The sequence below is a fragment of the Onychostruthus taczanowskii genome, unplaced genomic scaffold, assembly GCF_017590055.1.
Source record: "Onychostruthus taczanowskii isolate IOZ18803 unplaced genomic scaffold, ASM1759005v1 scaffold107, whole genome shotgun sequence".
In the NCBI taxonomy this organism is placed as follows: Eukaryota; Metazoa; Chordata; class Aves; order Passeriformes; family Passeridae; genus Onychostruthus; species Onychostruthus taczanowskii.
The window spans coordinates 842,070-865,065 of record NW_024497297.1 but is presented as its reverse complement, the minus strand read 5'-3'; the positions used below and the strand labels follow the sequence as shown (position 1 = coordinate 865,065).

Genomic DNA, 22,996 nt, shown 5'->3' with positions numbered 1-22,996 from the left:
CGTGAGAAGTGCAGAGCGCTGAGGGGCACGAGGATTCTGATGGAAGCCAAGATCCTTTGATGGCAGCCTTCTGGAACTGGCTGCAGTACCTTGGAAACTCATTAAATACAGCAGAAAGGACAAGTGACGTACATCTATTGATGCTCTGAGCAGCAAATTAGTTTTCAAATCTATTCAGGGCTCGCGCAGTGGCACCGAGGGGCCGAGCCTCAGTGGGAAGCGGCTGCGAGAGCCTTCCTCCAGCTCCTGTGGGGACCCCAGCTGCCCTCGGGGAGGGGCTGCCACTGGCCCAGCTCCACAGGGACATCAGGTGGCCACAGGCAGCTGCCCTGAGCATCAGGGCTCAGAGGGCTGCACAGCTGCCACGGAGTCATCCCCTCCCAAAACATGCCAGGCTGCTCCGAGGGCCTCTGCTGGACATCTCCTTTCAAGCAGAAAAAAAGATCATTAATAAAAAAGGGCATCAAAACCTAGCTCAGAAGACACAAAATGTCAGCACCTGAGGGCAGATCAAGTAGTTAACAGTGATGAGGAGGTTCTTCAGAAAGAGATAATTTCCAGTAAGCTGTTGTTTTCTCTCATCATCCCGTGTTTGGAGGTTGGCAGCAATCTGGTAGAAGGCCTGAGGAGCTGTCTGCATGGATGAATAATCACCTGTTTCAATGAATCTTTAAGCACATGAACAGACAGATGAGAGAAAACTTATCAAAGCACTGTATTAAGAGAACAGGTAGGCTGGAAGATGCCAGGCTGAAAACGAGGTTGATCCCTCTTCAGTCAGGACAGCCAAGGGCTGTTCTTGGATGCCATGGGAGCCTGCAGTTGCTGCTCTGTGTTATTCTGCCTCCTGTGAAAGCTCTGCTGCCTTCTCCTCAGCACAAGGAGAGGAGTGGGGGAGGAAAATAAATCCAGAAGAGAGGACACAAGAGGAAAGGGCAGCCCCCCAACATGCCTCTGACAGCCCAGTTCCGCCAGCTGGCAATGAAATCCAACAAAAACCACCATCAGGAAGGGGTAGGAGGGTGCAGACAGCAGGACCTGCAGAGGAAAAGATGGGATCTGCATCCTCCCAGAGGGTCTCAGACAATGGCTGCAATCATAAGAGTCAATGCTGTCCACCCCAAACCCTGCTGGAAGCAGGTTCTCACTGAGGCTGGATCCTGCATTTCCCACTCCTGTTGTTCATCTCCCAGGCTCCCATTCTTCCCTTCTTTCTTCCATTCAATGCCCTTTTCCAAGCTCCCTTCTGAAACACACCACAATGGGCTGCCACAGCCTCCTGCACACCCTGAGCAAAGAGCAGATGCAGGTGCCTCCTCTTGGTGAGTGTTCTACACCTATTGCTTGGAGGGAATGCAGAGAATATGCCAAGACCTGAGAAAGTCACAGCAGGTCAGGAACGTAATGTAGGTGGTTAGGGAGGAATATCTCTGAAGCCTGTAAAGGCATTAGCAGAGTGTACAGGCTGTAGTAAAAAGGATAAACAGAAAACATAGGATCACAGAATCATTTAGGCTGGAAAAGACATCCAAGATCATCAAGGCCAACCATTAATCTCACACCACTGTGTTCACTGCTAAACCATGTCCCTAAGTGCCAAATCTGCACAGCTTTTCAACCCCTCCAGGGCTGCTCCAGTACTTCACAACCTTTTCAGTGAAAAAAAACTTCCCTAATCTAAACCTCCCCTGGCAGAACCTGAGGCTGTTTTCTCATGTCCTATTGTTTGAGGGAAGAGACCAACCCCTGCCTGGCTCCACCCTCCTGCCAGGGAATTGTAGACAGCAAGAAGGATTAATAAATAGTGGCTGAAGAGACAGAGGAATACATGTGTCCAGCTACAGAACCACGTCTGCACTCGGAATCAGCAAGTTTGGGCTGTATTTTTTTGGCAGAAAGTGATTAGGTAACCAGCCTGAACATGTATTTTAAATGGAAACCACCACAATAACTCAAAGGCTTCAGCAGAGAGCATTTACTAAACACAATGAGACAGAAACAACATGTTTTATATAATGCATGAGCTGGCTGTGATGAGTCTTTCCCTCCCTACTGAAGCTCTGCTGGTGCTCCCCCTGCCTGTCACCGCCCTGGGCAGCACTGGCTGTTCTGTGGGGTTGTGTTTGCAGGGCAGGACACCTCCCACAGCTCTTAGAACACCAGCAGCCATGGACTGAGGAGGCCCTGCAGGCTCTGGGAGCACTCACTGCTGTGTGAAGGACTCAGGAGGACAAGGCCACCTGCCTGAGCCCCGGGTACATGGGAGAAGCCAGTGGAGCCCAATGCTGGGGGAGCATGTGGGAACTCACTGCCCATGAGGGATGTGAGGCCAAACACCCATTTCATCCTCACTGCTTGACCTCTGTGTTCTCTCAACGCATCAGCCCAACCCAGAGAAGTCCCTCCAGAATTCCCCAGAAAGGACAACGAGCTCAGCCTAAGCCCAGTCCCTCGGGCTGAGGCCAAGGTGTCCATCCCACCTTGTCCCCTCTCCAGCAGCCACAGGCACCTGGGGAAAACACACCTGGCACGAGACAAGGACCTGACCCCACCCTCTGCCACTTCCAGCCATCAGCATTGCTCCAAACATTTCTCCCCAAAAACCCAGGAGCAAACCTTGGATTCTAGACTTTTCCCTCTTGTCTTCCTGAGAGCACAAGGATGGCAGTTTACTCTTTAATTGTTAATTACACTTCCTTGTTAGATTTCAGAGGCTGAAAAATGTTTAGGGATTTATTCTTCTGTGTAATTAACCACAATGATGAAACATCCATTTATACTGCACTGCAGTTTTTGTTAAGGTTATTCATAATGGGGAAAAGCTAAATAGGTTGAGTTCATTATCATTACAGAAAAAAAATTGAGGTGACCCAATCAAATTAATTTGAAATTAAGTGCAGTGAGGCTGATAACTTCACACAAGTCAGGAGTTCAAATAAAAATAGAGGAGACAATCTAAAAAGCAAAAAATTATAAGCAGTCAAGGAGTGAAGCTGGAATTACTGCAACTGGGAGATGGCAAACACATGGTGTGGGCAAAGAGGGCCACTGAAAAAAATCAGGGAAAGTGGATAAAGAGATGGGCAAATACTGCAGGATGTAAAAGGAGAAGCTGGAGGAGGAAGGGATGAAGATGGATTGGAAATAAATGGGTAGGGACAGTGCTTGTTAAGCTAACCAGATTTATTTCTCTGCACAGAAATTCTTATGTCCTTACAAGACAGCATCAAAGCAAGGTCTTTAATTTTACTTTTCCTGGGTTTATTGCTTGGGCCTCTGTGTTATTTAACACCAGTGAGCACCAACTAGTTTCAGTGCACAGCTGGACCTAACTCAAACCCCTTAAATGGTGGAATTTAAGGTGTCCTGGAGGAGCTGCTGCTGCTGCTTCTCCAACAGAGCAGGGAAGCCTTGTGCTCTGGGAGAATGGACACCACCAGGGAACTGCTGGACAGAGCAAGGAGACAGCATTCCCACATCCCTCTTCCCTCAGAAAAAACAATGGAAAAGCAGAACCAAAACCAGATGGACCCCACAATGCTGAGCTCTTTTGAACACTCCAGCATAGCAGGAGGAAACAGAGCCCATCAGTCAAGGAGCTCCTCTGAGGCTTCTCTTGAGAAACAGACACATGTTTTGTGCCTCTCTTGGCTCTACCAGAGTGGGGCAAGCTCTGAACAAGCCTTGGAGCGGGGTAATACAAATAATGGTGAATGGGATATTCAGGATGCACATGGTCATCCTTTAAAGGGTTTAATCTCTGGGAAACAGCTTAGACAATCCATGGAAAACCCTTGTGTGTGGCTACAGGATCATGCTTCAGTTCTCACCAGTGAGGAGTTTATTCCTGAGCCTTTACCAAGCCCTGTGACATTATTTTAGCACTCAGGGCCAAAAGGGAACAGTGAGAGCTCAGCAGTGCTGGGCTTGTGGGCAGAGGCTGTGCTGGAACTGTCCCATGCCCTTCTAGGACACATGGCACATGTCAGCTAGGACCACCAGTGGGACATCCTTGTCCTGGACACCCCATGGGGTGGGTTTTTAAAGGTCTGGCCAAAATGCTATGACTCTCTCACTGCAGCTGCACAAGTGGCTGCCCTCCCAGTTACCCACTCTGGCCAGGTCAAAATCTCACCTTCTGAGCCCTTCTGCCTTGTCCCCATGAAATACAAACTGCTTCCCTTTGCCTTGGCGGTCCCACAGCTTAACTTCTCTCCATCCTCACCTCCAACTCATCCCTAAGCACATGGGGAGCGTTTGGGATAAAGCTTCAAGAAGGCATTCAACATAAATTATTATTCTCCTTCTAAACGGATTACAAAAATCCTTTTATTACAAAATACTAAAATGTTCAAATTATTGGTGTGGAAAAACGCTTCCTGTAGGTAAAATTTTCAAAAATGGAGGTTTTAATCACAAGCATAATCCTTTCTGGCTAACATTTCCAGTCTTGTGAAACATGGAGATACAGATTGCACAGAGGCCTGGCTGTGCCACGAACAAAGGGAGATGCTGCCTGTAAATAGCTCAGAGGACATCAGAAGACACTTCTCTCATCAGCAATCTTTTTTAGCTTAATATAGCTCCTCTTTGCATAAAACATTGACATTTTTGTAATGTTTGGACCCAATGGTGCGAATGCTGATTGTCATGCGAAGATACTGGAGTGTACCTTCAAAATATGCAGGAACATTTTACAGACAGTAGTTTCACTTGGCTCCAAAATGCTGGATCTTAATATTTCATACTTATATATATTTAAATGTTAGTACCACAGGATAAATTCTAACATGCTTTTATGCTAATGCAATCACTGGAAATCCAGATAATGCTGTGTATTGGCATATACTGTTAGTGAATTATGGATACCTAAATGTACAACCCCACATGCCTAGCAATTATTTTTGTTAGTGCATTTAACTTTTATTTGCAATCAGAGCACTTGAGGATTGTTCAAATGAAGTTTACTTTTGCAAACTGCTGAATGAGAAAACATTTTGTTAAAGGCTTAAAAACAGTAAGAGTGTGATGAGGTTTTAGACTTGCAATAAGGGCACTGCTCAGAGAACTCCTCCAGATGGAACGATGTTTGATTTGGTCACAGACTCAGCAATTAAAACCCAAATGCCTGAAGTGAAGGACGTATAAGAAAAACATGAGGTGAAACCTTGATTTCCACCCTGTCAGGTGAAGAAATCTGCCTCTCCTGTAGCAGAGGCTTCCAGAGGCAGATGGATGCCAGGAGGTCAGACCCTGGCAGCTGGACCGAGGACTGTGCCCTGAGGTCCCAGTCATGCTGTGCTGTGGCTGCTTTTCAAGTCTGCTTTAAGCCAACTACATAGGAGCAATATCAGGAAGGAGAAATCCTGAGCTGGCCTTGTTGTGCCTTCTCCTCCTGCTGCCTTTGCTGATCCAAGCCTTGGCCAGCCCCCTGGCCTGTTGGCTCAAGATGCTGATCCCCTGGAAAACCCTTTTATTCCAATGGGCTTCCAGCACAGCCAGAGCTCTGAGCCAGGTCCTGGCAGGACCACGTGCAGGCAGGACCTGGGTGCTGCAGCTGCTCATTCCATTCCTTACCTGTTTCCCTACCTGAGCAGAGTTAAGGACAGTACAAATCTGGAGGAGATCTGGGTATTTCTGAGAGCTGAAAAGTTCTGGATGTGACCCGGGCACATCTGGAATTGCTCTGTGTCCAGTGGTTCCCTCAAGTGTTAAACACTTGTCTACAGACAAGGCCAAACTCCCTCTTCCAGTCTGAGCTGTGCCAGGAGTTTCTGACCTCCTGTGCCAGGCTCTGGAGCTACTATCATCATGCCCCGATTTCCCTCTGGGAATGTTTGCCTGGCTTGAAACCACTGGCCTGAGCCAGCCTGGCTGAAGAGACCTCGGAGGTGGCCACAGACCCATTTGGTGAGCAGCAGACCATTGCCTCTTCCCAGGCTCAGCATCCAGCACAGGATCTGACACCAGCCCCAGGCACACAAGCACAGAGCAGATCATGTCCCTGCAGCCCAGCGAGCTGTGACACCTCTGGGAATTTACTGGAAAGACCTACCACCTCTCTAAGGTTCCCAGGAGCAACCATGAGGGAAGGAAATAAAAAATAAGCCCTCAGAAAAAAACACAAAATGCTGTGAAATACCTGAAATGCCCCCAACAGTTTAACTAGAGCATGGAGTAAGCTGAGAAAATGTATGAACAAACGAATTCAGCAAGCAAGCACACAGCAGACGAGTTGGCATGTAGGTGTCTACTGAGAAAGCTTAAGCACGGCAAGGGGAGAAAAAGCAACTCAAACCAAGGCATAATATCCCTCACATTTTGGAGCAGAGCTCTCAGACAATGTATCATCCAAACCACTCCAAATTACCATCTGCCAGAATGTCCTTCAAAGAAAAAAGGTCCACAAGTTTGCAAAGCAGCAGTTTCATGCTGTCATATCAGAGGAGAGGCTCTCTCCAAAGAAGATTTTTGCACTTGAGTGAGAAATACTACACAAAAGTGTGACTCTTGTGGCCACTGCTACACTGTCAGGTACCATGAGACAATGACTTTTTAGAGTCCTGACCATGTCATGCCAGGTACACCTGGAAATAAGCTCTTTAACAGCCCCTGTCATTTCACAACTTAGCTGAAAATGTTTCCAGACCCTCTACATGATCTTCTCTGTATGTAGAAAGAGTCTACACAAAGAACCTGAATATTAGAGTGTACCACTATTCCAGACGGGACTGCCTTGGTCTGTCTGGCCTCGGCTGCTGACCAAACAGCAGCACCTGTGGTTTTCTCCCCAGAGACGCTGTTCAACACCTGCGGGTCGCAGCTGAGGCACGTGGAGACAGATCCAGGCATGCCCCCAGCTCCAGTGCTTGCAGGCTGGAACTTGCTGTGAGGGGGTCACTCCTCAGGCCTTCCTGAGCTGGAGAAACCTTTGAGACGAGGTGAAGAAAGGAGTGGGTCCTGATGGAGAGTTTTTAATCCAGAGTTTTATTTTGGTGGCACAGCCTCTGAATCTTGCAACAACTCCAATGAACTCTCCAACCAAACTCTCCAACAGAACCCCGACCTTATGCTCTGCTCGCCCTTTTACCTGGGCAGAGGGGCAGGGGAGGGGACCCAGGGAGCACCAACCAAGCACAGGGAGAGGAGGTCTCAGGTGAGAGGGACACCTGGGTGGACCAGTGGCCCCCCAGGGGGTGGAGAGCATCCTTTGAACCTGCCAATCACTCGATGCTCCCCTTGGAATATCTGGGTTGATAGGCAATGCCCAGCAGAGGTCAAGGGTGGGGAAAAGGAGAGGTGATTGACACCCCACCTGGCAAGGAAACTTCAGGGACAAACCAAGGGAAACTGAGGCAAGTCATGACATCACACCGCAACACCTGAGCAAACCACTCTGGTATTGTTTCAGAGACTGAGATATACCGGAATATGAAGAGCAAGTTTTTTTTCTGATGTATCTTCCTGTCATCCCGAACTCAGGCTCAGTTTCAGACTAAAAGCTGGATCCTTTCCTGGTATGAACCTGGGTACCTTCTCCTGTCCACGAGGCCCATCACTCCACACACTCTGAGGGCCAACTGCTTTGCATACGAAATTGCCAAGTAAATGCAGGCCTGTGGAACCATGTGTCAGACTAAGCCATAAATAATTTATGATGCTGGAGAAGGTGACTGTATTTTTAGGTGTAGAAATATGCAGATAAAACAGTCCTGACCTTCAATTTTCACTCTGCACTTCTGATCCTGAAGTTTGAGTCCATCCAATGCATTTCTAAAGCCTCTGCAGCTCTGAATGAGCAACACACCCCCTGCAAAGCCCCAAAACCCATAAATTAAAAAGGGAGCACCAAGAAAACCCATGGAGCCCACAGGATACCTTCTGCAGCACTACACAGGATGCCTCAGCATGAGACAGAGCAGGCTCCTTCCCTCGAACCTCAAACATCCTGCAGGTCAGACTCCTCTGGATTCTGGCTGCTGACCCTTATTCTTGACCCCACATCTAATCAACACCCCTTTGATGGCAGAGGCACGTGTCCATGGGGCCCAAACCTCTCTCTAAAACCACGGGAGCTGCCCAAATCAGCACCTTGCCATCCTCAAGCAGTCCAGGAGCAAGGATGAGGAAGGACAAAGGTGCTCACTGGGGTGCTTAACTGTAACTGTACCCTCCACCACATCTTCCTCCAGAGCGGGCTGTCAATGGGAGAGAAGGAGAATTATTCCCCACTTTGGACTTTGTAGAAACAGGGAGCCCAGGGAAACTAAGAAATAATCATAGATTTGATACACATTACTTCTGGATATATCCAATGAGCAAGATAAGGACACACTGAGGAGAAGGGGAAATGGGTGTTGCAAGGGCTAGGAAGGGGACAAGACAATTTTGTGGTGTGTCACAACACAGCTTTCGGTCTCTGCTATCAGAAATAAACCAAGGGAGGTGAAGAGAGGCAGAGCCCAGCTGAGGGCAGGTCTCACCTGGACAGGGCAGCTCCCAGGACGAAGGCAGCGTGTTCCTTCAGTGAGGCCTCACTGCTGTTCAGCCCCTCGATCACCAGCTGGAGCCCACCCATGGACAGGAAATCCTTGGCATTGTCCACCTGGGAGAGAGCAGCTTGCATCAGCACAAAGCCCTATCCCCTGGAGAACACCTCCCTTCACACCCACAGCATCCCTTCCCTCCTGCTCTTCCCTCAGCAGGGAGTTTTACAAGGAATTAAATATTCTGAGGGAATGGCTGTGGCTGAGCTCGGCACAGCCCTGCCCACGAGCAGCGATGTCACGGCTGCACAGGCACAGTGTCCTCGTGGGAGGACATTGTCACACTCAGAAGGCATTGCTAGAAACTAAAATACTTTGATTATAGCTATCAAAACTGATCTTGACACTTATTTTGGTAATTCAGCTGGTGTCAAAAACTTGATATATCTGCTGATGTCAAAAAACTCCAGATCTTTGCTCTCCCCTGTGCAGCCTTTACTAGGGACCCAGGGAACTGCATGTTTTGCAAATGAAGTTAATTAATTGATGCTGTAATTGTAGCACCAGGAGTCAGAAATATTTAGGAACCTGTCAGCACCAACAGGGTGCAAAGTGGGCATGGGAGTGAGGAGCATGGGCAGTTCTGGGAGTTCTCCATGAGTTCCATCAACAACTTCCCATGGACAAGGAAGGAAAAAGCCAGTCCCTTCTTGGAGGGGTCAGACAGGAGCTCCCGCAGGGAGCAGCCCCACAGTGACTTTTAGCAAACAATAATGGATCAACTGCCAGTAGGGAAAGGTTTGCACATTAGTGGGGATTCATCAGCCTCTGGGTCTAAGTGGATCAGGAGCTAGCCAAGCACAGTCCCAGTGGGCATCTGCTCTTGGAGAGGAGATCAGAAAAGGCTCTGAGTGCTCACAGACAAAATTTAGAGAAACAGCACAAACTACTTCAAATACAAAATTCAGTCCAAAGTCAAATCGATGCATTTTGGTATTCAATGATTTTTTTTTCCAGTTTAAAAGGGGATCTGATGAATGCTCAGAACTGCCTGCACAAAAAAATCAGGTTTAGAAATTCAACATTTCTCTCTGAAAGACACGGATACAACAGCAATTGTTGGCAGATGGAAACAGAATATAAAAATGAGTTATCAGCAGGGCAAGCCGACCCCCTGATGGGGTGGGACAGGACCACAAGCCATGCAGGGCATGTGGGACACTCTTCTAGTCAATGACTTCATGCTATATTTATCTCAACCATGTACCTTCATCAAAATTTGCCCTAAGTCAGATATTTCAGGTACCCAGGAGAACGAAGAAGCTTTGTGTCCTACAGGTCTGTCATTACCAACCAAAGCAGGACCTGGGGAGCTCCAGCTCATCTCTGCTCCCCAGTGGGACAATGCCCACCTGTCCCTCTGCAAAGCTGCTATCTGCAGGTCTGCTGGGGCTGATTCAGGATTTGCAGCAGCTTTTGTATCCTTTCAGATGCTGTTCTTTTAACTGTCCCTATAAACCAGGCCTGACAGTTCTCTCATTTTTCTGCAGACCCATCTTTATCTACAAAGAAATCCATGCAGCAACCCAATTTCAGCTGCCAGTGGGTCCTTTTATTATTCAGCCTCTGTAAAAACTGGTTTAGTGCTGGAATCGGACATTGACTTCTGCACCAGAGGGAATGTAGGAACAGGCAGGAATTTGCATCCAGCAACTGGTGTGGTAAAACCAGCCCGTGCTGTAACCTCAGCAGCATCAGTCCTTCATGCTGCCCCAGCGTCAGTGAGACATCACAACAGTAGAATGTAAATTGTGCTGTAAAGCTTATTCTGAAGATGTGTTTATCTTTTTTAACCAGAGTCTGTCGTGAGAGCTCCAGTTCTAAAACTAACAAAATCCCCAAACTTAACAACTTGAAGGTATTAACCTCTCTGGGGAGCAGCAGATGCTGCGAGGCAACAGCTCCTACCTCGCTTCAGTCCACTGAAATCGGCACAGAAGAAAAACCAAAGATCAAAAGAGCTCTTGAGTAAAGTATACAGGCAAAGCAGGCAAGGGGAGGGATGGGAGAAGAGCAAATACGACAGCAGTTATTCAGGAAGCAGGTTTGAATTGGAGGAGAAAGAAAATAGGGAGGGAAGGTGAGAGAGAAAATGTTAGAAAACAAGAGCGAGGGAAAGCAGCATGTCAACTGCACGCGATGGAGAGGAAATTAGCAGAGAGAGAGATGGTGTAGTATGTCAGAGCAGAGGAGAGGGGAAGATAAGCAGAGTAAATAATTGAGAGAAAGAGCCTGCAATGCCTGAGAACAGGTCTTGGCTCCACACACTGCTGTGCAAGCACCGTGAATGCTGTTTATGAGTTACGCTCTGCCCTCTTCACATTTGCATTTGGGTTTTATGCACTACAGATAACCCAGCAAGCCAAACCCTCCTACTCCTTCTCCAAGATGGGCTCCCGAACATGCCAAGCTGAATCGTGGCTGAGGAGAAGCAAACCAGAGCTGGCAACCAAAAGCTGAGCAAAGGCAGAGCCCTTGGGCTGGCTCTTCCAAGACAGGAGAGAGCATCTCCCCGGGCTGGGCACCAGCCACGGCTCCCACGGCGCGCTCAAGACACGAGCTGCCCCACACCCATTGCTCCGGGGTGACCATGGCACAGAGCAGGGAGCTTGCATGCCCTCCAGGGCATGGCGTTTTCCACTCCACAAGGCATCCTGTTCCCCAGAGGCAGCAGCAGGATGGCCGGGAGCTGAACAGTTCTGAAAAGCCACTGCACGGTACTGCTCTGATGGAGGCTGGGGAAGGTGAGACCAGCAAAGTGGCCCCACACGTGGCCTGGGCCACCAACACCTGCGAGGATACCCTGCTCCCACGGCAGGGCTGTGATTCGCTGCAGAGTCCTGAAAGTTCAGCCCTTCCAGGGTTATGCGGCACAAACGTCCTTTGGCTGCTGTTCAGTAATTACATTAAGCCAGTGCTGCTAAAGTCAGTCCCAAGCAGAGATAATGCTCTGGACGCATTCAACTGACTGGAAGAAGAAAGAGGAGGAAAAGCCATGCTGGCTTAGAGACAAGTCATATTTCTTATCAGCTTCCTGCCTGACGAGAAGGTGCTGCCCAGCCATCTGCCCTGACAGCACGGGCACAAAGCAGCGCTGTGATCGGCGCACAAAGGAGCCCCTGTGCTCCCGCCAGCCTCCTGCCATTCCCCCTCTCTGACCCCTTTGATACTGCGTGTGCTTCCCTTTGATGCTCCAGTCCCTGCCCCTCTGCCATTCTGAAATTGTTTGCTCCATCCTGTGCTGCAGGGATTTTCTGCTGGAATAGTCCCGACTGTTATACTGGAATCCAAGGCATCCCAGGGCATTTGGGAGTTGCTTTTTAGCACAATGGCCTGATGCTCTGGCACCCTTAATGAGGCAAGATTAGCCCTGAGTACAAATATGAAGCTCTTTGGGTGCCCATTGTTCACAGCTATTCTCTGAGTCACACAGATGCCTCAGTGACACAAAAGCAGGGAGAACAAACAGCAAGGAAGCCTCTGCATGCCCACAAGGGCAATTCAGAGTGGAAATTCAAGACAAAGAGCCCTGGAAATAACTTCCATCACCTGGCACATGGACTCCCTCTTTCACAGCAGCAACACCTCAGCTACCTGCCCCCCAAATACCACATTTTGTTCAACAAGTGCTGTTCCAGTGAAAGGGCTTTCACTGGCACCTCACAAAAGTTGTCCCATTCACCCTCTGAAGTGACAAAGTGCCACTGGAAACTCTCCCAGTGCACTCCAGGCTCTCCCAGTCACTGGGGAGGGAGAAGCCAAGTCCCTTCCCACGTGGCAGAGCAGAGGCTGGATGCCCAGACACCCTCCCAGGGGTGGCACCAAGGCAGGCACCAAGCCCAGGGGATCAGAGCTCTGTGCCTGCAGCTGCATCCAAGGGGAGGTAGGAATGTGTGAGCTGAAAGCAGAGCAAGAGAGATCAGAGAGAGGGAGGAAAAGTGTGAGCACAAACCCGAGGAAGCGAGATGCCAGGAAATATGTTCACCCTCACACAGAGCTAATTAGCACAGCGAGGATCTGCTTGCCACTGCTTACTCACACCAAGACAAAATAGGGGGTTTTGGGTGGCTGTCACCTTCCCTGGTACAAAGACATTCTCTGTGAACTGATGTAAGGACAGCTACCATCAACCACGGCTGTTTTCCGTGGAAGCAGAGAGAAAATAATTACTTTCTGATCAGCCACCACTCTACTTACCCAAAAATGGCAGCTAAAACCCCATGTTGTAACATTAAGAAGATAAAAGAGGAAAAAGAGAGGATAAGAAAACCAACCTGAGAACAGACAACAAATCAGGCAACCACCAGGATACTGCTGGTTCCTGGCACAGGCGATGATTATTTCCAACCTGGATATAAAATAAGCCTCCACTAGTCCTCTGCTGTCTGTTATTGTCCCAGGATTATGGTAATTAAGCAATTTGTATTACCTGATACCGATAAGAAAAATAAAGCCCCGTTTGTGACACCGTATCCCCCGGATTTTACACGGTAGTTACTGAGGCATTCTTGTTACCTGGTGAACATAATATTCGAGATCATAAAGCGCCGCGACTTTTTCATCCAGCGTGGAGGCAGAGCTGTTGAATTTGCTGATTAATTTAACCATAATTTCATAATCTGTTTCTATCTTCATGTTCAGCTTTTCAAACTCCTCCTTCAGCTGCTCTATGGGCCGGAACTTCTTCCTCACCTCTTCCTCTCGGGCCTTGGAAACAGAAGGAGGAAACCAGATGTGAAGATAGGAGATAGAGACAGGACAGACACAGAAAGGAATGCCAGCCCCAAATTCACAAAGGGAACCCGGCTGTCTGTGCCAATAGATTTATTGCTGTGCATCAGAGGTGCAGGGACAGGGTTGGAGGGTCCTTCTGAGAAGCCCACGAGCCCAGTTAGCTGTGAGATACCCATAATATGAGTGAGCAGTAGGGCTTTGTGCGCCACTTCTACATCTCTACACCATTTGTACACCACTTCTAAATCTCCACAGCATTTATGCACCATTTCTACATCCCATTTCCATCCAGCTCTATATCAAGCCCACAGGCAGCAGTACTGCTGTTCTCTGTTTGCCTGCAAGTGGATCTTCTCAAAATCTGGCTGCAAAAAGTCCTGAGGCACCTCCCTGATCTTACAGTTGAACCTCTCTGGAACTGGACATGCAGCTGGAGAGCTCCAGAGATCCCATCCGGCCTGAAGTGCCCAGTGACTCCAAGGAGACACAGACAAAGATGCTTTTGCCATTCCAAGCATTGAGCACATTCCAGAAAGGCTCTGTCTCCCAGGGAGAGGTGTGGGGACAGAAGCTGTTGTGATAAGATGGGGGCAGCTGATGTGCTGCACCATGGGGCTTGGCCAGCAAACAGCCTGTCCTGAGCTCATCTCCCTTGCAGTAACAGCACCCCAAGGGCTGCCCTGAACCAAGAGAGCTGACACAAAACATGTGGTGAGGAGGAAAGGATCTGTCAGAGACCTCAGAGAGTCCCAGAGGTGCAGGAACATCAGCACTGGTGGCACTGGGGACAGAGCCTGCTGCTGCAGGGGACAGAAGCAGCAGAGAGGCCAGGCTGGAGCTGGGCTGCCCCAAGGACAGGAGAAAGGCAGAAAGCCCCTTTTGGAAGGGATTTGTCACAAATACCAAGATTTGTTTATATGCAGAGTGAGCCCAAGATGGAGGGTTTGCATGTGTCCTGCTCCCCATGAGGGATCAGAGAGAGCTGGAGGAAAACCAAGTGAGCAATGGAGGTGCAATCTGCGTCGATGGAATGATAAATTACCACAGGTACCACACCCAACCCACCCTTCCCCAAGCTGCCTCTGCTGGAGCACAGAGGGGCTCAGTGTAACTCCATTTCCTCTGACACAGAGCCTTCAAGGATGGATTTGCTCTCTGCAGGAGTGACTGCAAATGGAATACTTTAGGTCCATTATATGTAGCTGCTTTTAGCCCCATTGCTGGGACAAAAGCTATTCTAACAGGGGGTTTTAAAATATGGCTTATTTTCACCTAATAGAGTATCACTAATTTTTGCATTTCAATGATCCTCATTTCCAGCAGCCCTTTTCAGCAGCCCTGCAATCAATCAGCAACGCTGCTATGGAAATAATCTCCAGCAAATGAAATCATACCATGCTGCCACATAAGGGAAGAAAAAGCCTTTCTGTGACATAAAACCTTTAGAGCCTTGACTCCTGTTTCAGTTTTCGTTTCAGTGAGCCAACACCAAGGCAGCAGGAGGAGCAAGGGTTAAGGAAATGCTGCTGAGGGGGAGAAGGGAAAGAGGCTGTGATGCACCTGATGAGTCACACATCATCCCACCTATTTACTTCGGGTTGTGGGTTGTTTTGTAACTAAATGGACAACTTGGAGCTTGTATAAGGAAACTTCAGCCCCTGCTTCACCATGGCCACTTGGGATTTGCTATCCAGGGCACAAGGTTGGAAACCGAAAGGAAGGAGAGTAGTGAAAGGGAAATACCCTCCGTAAATACCGTCAGCTCCAATGCAGTTCCCTTTGGGGTCTGCAGACATTTTTGTGAATTGAGCTGCAGTGAAACAGGTAAATTAAATTGTTCAGAGCAGCTGTGGCTGCCCCTGGATCCCTGGAAGCGTTGAAGGCCAGCTTGAATGGGGCTTGGAGCAACCTGAGATAGTGGAAGGTGTCCCTGCCACGGCAGGGGTGGGACTGGATCAGCTTAAAGGTCCCATCCAACCCAAACCATTCACAGAATCTAAGAGTCGTATAGAAAATCCAGGGATCAATACCACTAACAGGTTAGTAAAGTATTTTAGGTCCATATTCACCACAAAATTAGTTTGCACACTGTTTTCAAAGCAATCATTTTAATCACTGTATTTCATCATAGTGTAACAGGGTGTGTTCACATCCCTGCAATGTGCATTGCTTTAGAAATGGGAAACTTACCTTCCTTTCTGCCTTCTCATTTTCCTTCATTTTAGCCAAGGCCTTTTTGAGCTCCTCAGATGTGAATGAATTTGCATCAACATCAACTTTGCCCAGACTTGCAGAAGAAAAAAAACAAATGAGAACATGTTAGGAGTGAACAACTGCCTCTATTATATTTTCACTGTGAAGTTCTAGCAATGGCTAAGGTAGGAGGAAAGGAATGAAAAAACCCAACATGCTCAAGAAGAGATTGGTATGAGTGCTGGATTCTGTGTGGGGCCTGCTGACATCTCTCCCTGACAATCAGGGGCTCTACGGACACAAAACCTCAACTCCTACCACAATAAAAACAGCTGAAGAATTGATAACTCAGAATTTTGTGTTACAAAAGAGGAACCATCCCTGTGGCACAAAATCATTGCAGAGGGCCTACAAGCTTCAACTTGGAGATGTCAGTATATGAACGATGTACAAAAAGAAATAGGAGACCTCAGAGCATCTTTCCAGTGAGTGAAGGGGCAACAAGAAGGAGGGACAGGACACTTGGTCAGGAAATGTAGTAACAAGCCAAGGGGGAATGGAATCAAACTGCAAGAGCTGGAATCCATTCCATGATGGGAAGAAGTGTTGTCACCCGCTCTGCGCTCTGCCCGTCAGCGCTCAGCTGCTGCCGCTGCCTGGGCTTTTCCTCCTGCCTGCTCTGGAGCACGAATCCCAGCAGGATGTGCATTCCTATGCCAGTGGAGGTACAGTGCCATTCCAGGGAGGGGGCACCCAGCTTGAGCAGACTGCAGCCATGTGGGAATGGATGGTGTGGGACAAGAACCCCACTGTGAGATTGTGCTGCCTCCTGCAGAGTGCCAGTGACATGGTGGAGGAGATGGAAGTGGACATGGTGCAGGATGAGGATGAAACGATGGAGATGGTTTCAGGAAAGAAATTCCCCATAGCAACTAAACCAAGGGTTCCAAGGGAAAAGTCAGCACCAGCTGATGTTTATAGCACCTTTACAAAGGTGGCTGCAGGGCAGGTGTGATCTCCAGGGCCTCTGGCAGTGCCTGCTGTGCGCGGGAGCCTGTGGGGCTGCTCCCAGAGGCACACAGCACCGGGCCCCACGCCAGCCCTCAGCCCCTCACAGCTGATCCCAAGGAGCAGGCTCAGAAAGCCGTTTCACACCAGTTGCTGCAGATATTTCAAAGGACTAAACCTTATTCAAAGAAGCCATGGTGCCAATTTCCTTGTGGTGGCGGGGCATGAGAAGCCATGAAGTTGGCCCTGAATGTGCGCTCAGGGCACCTCCACTGCCATCCCAAAGGGAACCCAAAGGACACAGCTCTGCTTTCAGCACTGCTGAGCTCCTAATGCAGCAACAAAGCCTCAGCAAGAGGCAGTGGTGTGGAGGTCCAGGGGCCTGCCATTGGAACTGTCACACCTCAGGGCAAAGATGACCAAAGTAGGACCCCCCTCTGAACACAATGATCTTGCCCACGGTCATTTGCAGGCTCATGACGATGCAACAGGTTTTCTTGGTATCATCAACTTCCTTTTTTCCTTATATGTACCCCCTGTAAAATAGTCTCCCCTCTCTTGTCCTCTATTGGTTCCAGCTTATTACAATGCTGCGCCCCTTCTCCCCGCCATATAAAACCCGCAGTCCCCAGCCTCATTTTGTCTCCGTCCCTGGACCCTCTTCAGCGCAATACACAGCCTTTGGAGTTCCACACAAAAACCCATCTCTGGCCTCATTCATCAGCTCTTTAAGCAAGTGTGCTCCGGGCTCTGGGAGTGCAGGTCGCTCACACAGGCTCACTATGGACACGCCGCAACACAGTCACTGAGTGCACCAGAGAACCTGCCCTCTGATAAAAGGCATGAAGCCTACCCAACCCAATGCCTTGCATTTCTCCACTTTTTGCTTCTTCTCTCAGCTCTCATGTCACTTTCCCCATTTGCTCTGTCTGGGAGCTTGGCTTCTCCCTCTCCTCTCTGCAGGTTCAGCCACATGGGTGACTCTGCAGGAACAGCCTGACCCACAGGAAAGTGGGAGAGCACTCTATCAGGAACCATAGTGACAGGCCAAGGGGAACGGGAAGAAACTGCACGAGTTGCAATCCATTTGATGATGGGAAGAAGCTCTTTACTGTCAGGGTGCTTGTCCCTGACACAGGGACCAGTGCAGAGAGGCTGTGCATGCCCCATGCCCAGGAACACCCAAGGCCAGGTCGGACGGGGGGCCGGAGCAACCCGCTGTGCTGGGAGGTTGCTAAGGTTGGAACCACATGATCTTTAGGGTCCCCTCCAAGCCAAACCACTCAAGGATTTGATCATTCTACCATGCCCATCTCCCAGTCTGCAGCGGCCCTGAAACTTCTGTGACATCACAGCTCCCAGAGTGTTCCAGGTGGAACGTCCAGGACCTGGAAACGAGCAGAGCAGACACTGCGCCTGCTGCCAGCGGTCAGTTGTCACCCGCTCTGCGCTCTGCCCGTCAGCGCTCAGCTGCTGCCGCTGCCTGGGCTTTTCCTCCTGCCTGCTCTGGAGCACGAATCCCAGCAGGATGTGCATTCCTATGCCAGTGGAGGTACAGTGCCATTCCAGGGAGGGGGCACCCAGCTTGAGCAGACTGCAGCCATGTGGGAATGGATGGTGTGGGACAAGAACCCCACTGTGAGATTGTGCTGCCTCCTGCAGAGTGCCAGTGACATGGTGGAGGAGATGGAAGTGGACATGGTGCAGGATGAGGATGAAACGATGGAGATGGACACTGAAGAGACAGTTGAGGAGATGGAAGTTGACATGGAGCATAACATCGAGGAGATGGAAATGGACGAGAAGGATGAGGAGGAGCCCATGGTCCTTGGATGAAGATGGACACCCAACAAGTAAGATGGACAGATGCTCCCCATGCCCTGCCCACAGACACAGTGGGTCCCCTGACACCAGGCTGGGGCTGGGCTGGATGGCCCCGCTCAGGGACACGGTGCCCGCAGGGGGCCAGGATTGTCTCCCCTCTCTTGTCCCCTATTGGTTCCGGCTTACTACAATGCTTCGCCCTTTCTCCCCCCCCATATAAAACCCGCAGTCCCCAGCCTCATTTTGTCTCCCTCCCTGGACCCTCTTCAGCGCAATACACAGCCTTTGGAGTTCCACACAAAAACCCATCTCTGGCCTCATTCATCAGCTCTTTAAGCAAGGGTTCTGCGGTCTCTGGGATTGCAGGTCGCTCACACAGGCTCACTATGGACATGCTGCAACACAGTCATTGAGTGCACCAGAGAACCTGCCCTCTGATAAAAGGCATGAATCCCACAGCCCACACAACCCAATGCCTTGCATGTCTCCACTTTTTCCTTCTTCTCTCAGCTCTCATGTCACTTTCCCCATTTTCTCTGTCTGGGAGCTTGGCTTCTCCCTCTCCTCTCTGCAGGTTCAGCCACATGGGTGACCCCGCAGGAACAGCCTGACACACAGGGAACTGGGAGAGGACACTTTGGCAGGAAGTGTAGTAACAGGCCAAGGGGGAATGGAATCAAACTGCAAGATATTTCAAAGGACTAAACCTTATTCAAAGAAGCCATGGTACCAATTTCCTTGTGGTGTCATGGCATGAGAAGCCATGAAGGTGGCCCTGAATGTGCGCTCAGGGCATCTCCACTGCCATCCCAAAGGGAACCCAAAGGACACAGCTCTGCTTTCAGCACTGCTGAGCTCCTAACGCAGCAACAAAGTCTCAGCAAGAGGCAGTAATTGAGTGCACCAGAGAACCTGCCCTCTAATAAAAGGCATGAAAACCACAGGCCACCCAACCCAAAGCCTGCCATGTCTGTACCTTTTACTTCTTCTCTCTTCTCTCGTGTCACTTTCCCCATTTTCTCTGTCTGGGAGCTTGGCTTCTCTCTCTCCTGTCTGCAGGTTCAGCCGCACGTGTGACCCTGCAGGAACAGCTTGACCTGCAAACAAAGGTCACATTATTTCAGAGTACTGCACTGCTCCAGCTTTGGTAGGGACTGGGAGCTGATGGCACATGCTCGCCCTTGGGAGTAGCTGCTCCCCGTGCCACACAATGAGTAGTGGGGTATCCACCACTGACCCCCCTCCCACCCAGCAGCACTCCTAGAGTGCTTCTTTTCCCTCCCAGAAGTGCCACCCCAAGCTGCCAAATGTGTTCCTGTGCTGCCAAGCTGGCTCTGATCCACAGTGGAGGTGGAACCATGAGCCCAGCAGATACTGTATCCTTCCTCCCTTCTGGCCCAGGTCCTAGGAGAGCACTAAAACTCCATACCAGGTGTGGATTTGGCGGCCACATGGACAAAGGGGAATTGTTGCTGATTGGGGCAGACAGAATAAAATGCAGCTGCGAAAGGGAAATTAAAGCATTCCACAGAGTACAGCCAGGTATGCTGCACATCAAGGCTGTGCTGGTGTGGAAATACTTTATTAAAAGGAATTTATGATCACTACTATCTGCTAACAAAAATACACAGAATACATTAAACTTCGGTTTTAAAAGCAGAAAAGATAGGAAATTCAGAGTGGTTTTTACCAGTTCACCACAAACACATCTCAATGGCCAGCCTAGTAGTGGGGTGAAGAGGAGGCAATATTTGGTTGCTACTTCTTGATAGCATTTCTTCTTCTCTTAATGCAGGAATCCTGCCTGCACAGGACAGTGAGGTTGCAGCTGAGCAACCACAGAGCTGTTCACAGATGGACAGACAGACCACAGCTGCTCACCCTCCTCCCTCCTGAGGATTCTCAATTCAGCCTTTCCTTTCTCTCTTCCTTTTACCTAAAAAGGTACCTGAGATAGAGTAACAGCTTGCAGGAGACAGCTGTTCCTTCACTACCAAAGGGAAGTGAAGACCAAGGTAATTATTTTGTACAATAAATACATGTACTCACAGACAAAAAGCTCTGGTCTTGGGAACAACTGGAACGATCCCTCCCTGTTCAAGACCAAAGAGACATTTCCCTGATCAAAGGACCTGGTGCATCCTATGTAATACTGGGATGTTTGTCACAATTCAGTCAGAAACATTTCAAAGCCTGTAGTCATCCAATAGGTATAAATGCATTTAGAAAATGCAGGGAAATACATCTTGGAGGATTTCCTATTAAAACAGGGTTTGCATTTCTGGTAGACTCTCTTTCTTTCCATCAGTCCTGTACACTGGAAGTTGCATTGGTTGGATATGTGAGAGGACAGGTGTGATTATCTCCCCATTTTAAACTAGGGGGGACAGGTTAGTTGCACCTCCTCCACACTTGGAATCCTTTCCACGGACAGATCCCAACCTCCTCCTGCTCCTTAAACTTGTGATACACAGGACCTTTAATCTCTGTCTATCTGTGGGAGCATCCTCCCACGTTGAGAAGCTGGGCTCTGCAGGAATTTGGTGCCATCACAAATCTGTGCCCCTTGCTGGCGGTGGAGTGCTGGTCAGAAAGGAGTTTGTAGGATCTCCATGAAAAGGGCAACACCACATCTCCTGTTCCTGGCTCGGACAACACTGGGACAGGGCTCTGCCAGCAACGAAAACACAGCCAATATTAATCTGCTCCAGTGGGAGATGTCCCTGCCCACAGCATGGAGGTGGAACAAGGTGAGCTTTAAGGTCCCTTCCAGGCCAAGCTGCTGTAGGATGAAATGCCATCGCATGCTGAACAGGAGGCAAAAGGACAAGCCCTTCCTCCGCAGACACCGAGGCGCTGGGGCAGAGCCAGGACCCAGCTGGCTGCCTCCCCCCAAAGCCCAGAGCTTTCCTGGCCGTGCCACCAGCGCTGGGCAGGCCAGATCACAGCCCCAGCAGTGGCTGTGGCAGCTCTGGGCTGTCACACAGCCAGGAAAGGCCTCTGACAGGGAGCACAGCACAGCTCCAGCTGCATCCAGCCACATTGGCCTGCCAGGGAAGAGGAAGGAGGTGGATGGAATCCCATGGAGGGAATCACCCCAAGGAAAAGCACAGGAGCAGGCTCCAGAACGGCAGGGGCCTGGGGGGCCCAGCCCTCCCGTTCCTATTCTCAGTGTGAGAGATGCTGCTCACTTCCAAAAATTTAAAAGGTTTATTAAAACCTTATCAAAAATACAACAGAAGACTGAATAGAGAAAATATTACAGCTCTGGGAGCAGAGGATTTTCCCCACCATGTGCTCATCCACACAATGGAGGTTTCACCTTTTAACCCTTTAGCCCCCCCAAAGTTCTGTCCATCGACTCCTCCCTCCCTGCCCAGTGCTGGAGATCACTGCCTGACACCTTGATTGGGGGTCAGGGGCTGCCACAGCAATGAGAGACCCTCCCAAATGTCCCAACCCCAGGGCACCACTGATAACAACACAAAGGGGGTAAAACATAACTGTAAAACTTCTCTTAACATTTCCCTTTTAATTGTGAGAGTCAACCATGGCATTACTCCTCTGTCACATCAGCAAGCAGGAAATAAAACCAAACCCACGCCTGGTGCTCACGAGCTGCACCCCCAGTACAGCCAAATCCCAGAGGCTGCATCAGCCAAGGCACAAACCCTTCCTGCTCCTGCTTGGCACACTGAATGGGATTTAACCAGGAGCATCCAAACCCCAGAGCATAACTTGCAGCCCTGATAGGTTTCAGCAGCTCTTGGTGCTCCAGGGATTTCCCCTGGCTGCTCTGCACAGCAGCCCAGGTTCATGGCACAGCAGGACAAACACGCTGCTTTAATAAATAAACCATGAAAAACATCTCTGTTTTCAACAAAAAGATTGCCATTGACACTTAAAAATGTTACAGCTGTTCAAGGAAGGTCTTCTGTCTTATTTAGTTTAGGGTATTTTGAAGTCAAAAGTGTGTTTGAGGGTGGGTTGACTTGAATAATGTGATTAAAATTCCTGATTTAGATGAGTAAGCTGGAAATCCTGAATTTTAATCATGTTTCAGTATGTAGCTTCTAGACATTTCCCTTAAAAATAGTTGATTCTCTTTGATTCCTATAATTTGATACTATTCAACAACTGGGAGCACACACTGGAGCAATACATGTGTAAGCAATTACACAGCTTCACATGCTGCTAAAACAGAAACCATTCTGTTAATAGCTTTTTCCCAAGAGAAATTAATTTTTTACTTATTGTTTGCATTAAGTTGCATTTGGGAAATGAAACTCAATTAAAAAAATACAAAATCACATTTTCATTTAAGCCATTTTGTAACATTTTTTCTCCTTGACACCTCAGACAAATAAAAGATGTGTATCCACAGATAGGCACTGCATAGATGTGTTATTCAATTGTCCCTCTTCCTTGAGAGCTGCAAATCCTACAGCTGCCAGACCTCATCCCTTGCTCCTCATAAAGGGAAAGAAGAGTTTCCATTCTAGTTAATTTCCCAGCTCTAAATCAACTACCCAGTGAGTATAAATAGCTGTGAAATTACCTTCACAAATGTGCCAGAAGGGCTCCAGCTCTGAAGGGGGAAGCAGCAAACTCTTGCCCCCACAATTAGTTTGGAACTCTTACCACTTAAAAAATATCCCACTCTTGGGATTTTTTAACCACAACTAAAATAA

General features: G+C 49.1%; 1 protein-coding gene across 1 annotated transcript in view; it reads right to left on the bottom strand.

Annotated features, from left to right (window-relative positions):
• The window catches only part of SIL1 (SIL1 nucleotide exchange factor), a 94,060-nt gene that overhangs the window by 24,759 nt on the left and 46,305 nt on the right, over window positions 1–22,996 (bottom strand). The window contains exons 4-7 of the mRNA XM_041417956.1: window positions 19,282–19,402; window positions 15,471–15,567; window positions 13,062–13,253; window positions 8,484–8,605 (exon numbers count right to left, since the gene is read on the bottom strand). Coding sequence (XP_041273890.1) covers window positions 8,484–8,605; window positions 13,062–13,253; window positions 15,471–15,567; window positions 19,282–19,402 — 532 coding nt within the window. The remainder of the gene's footprint in view (window positions 1–8,483; window positions 8,606–13,061; window positions 13,254–15,470; window positions 15,568–19,281; window positions 19,403–22,996) is intronic.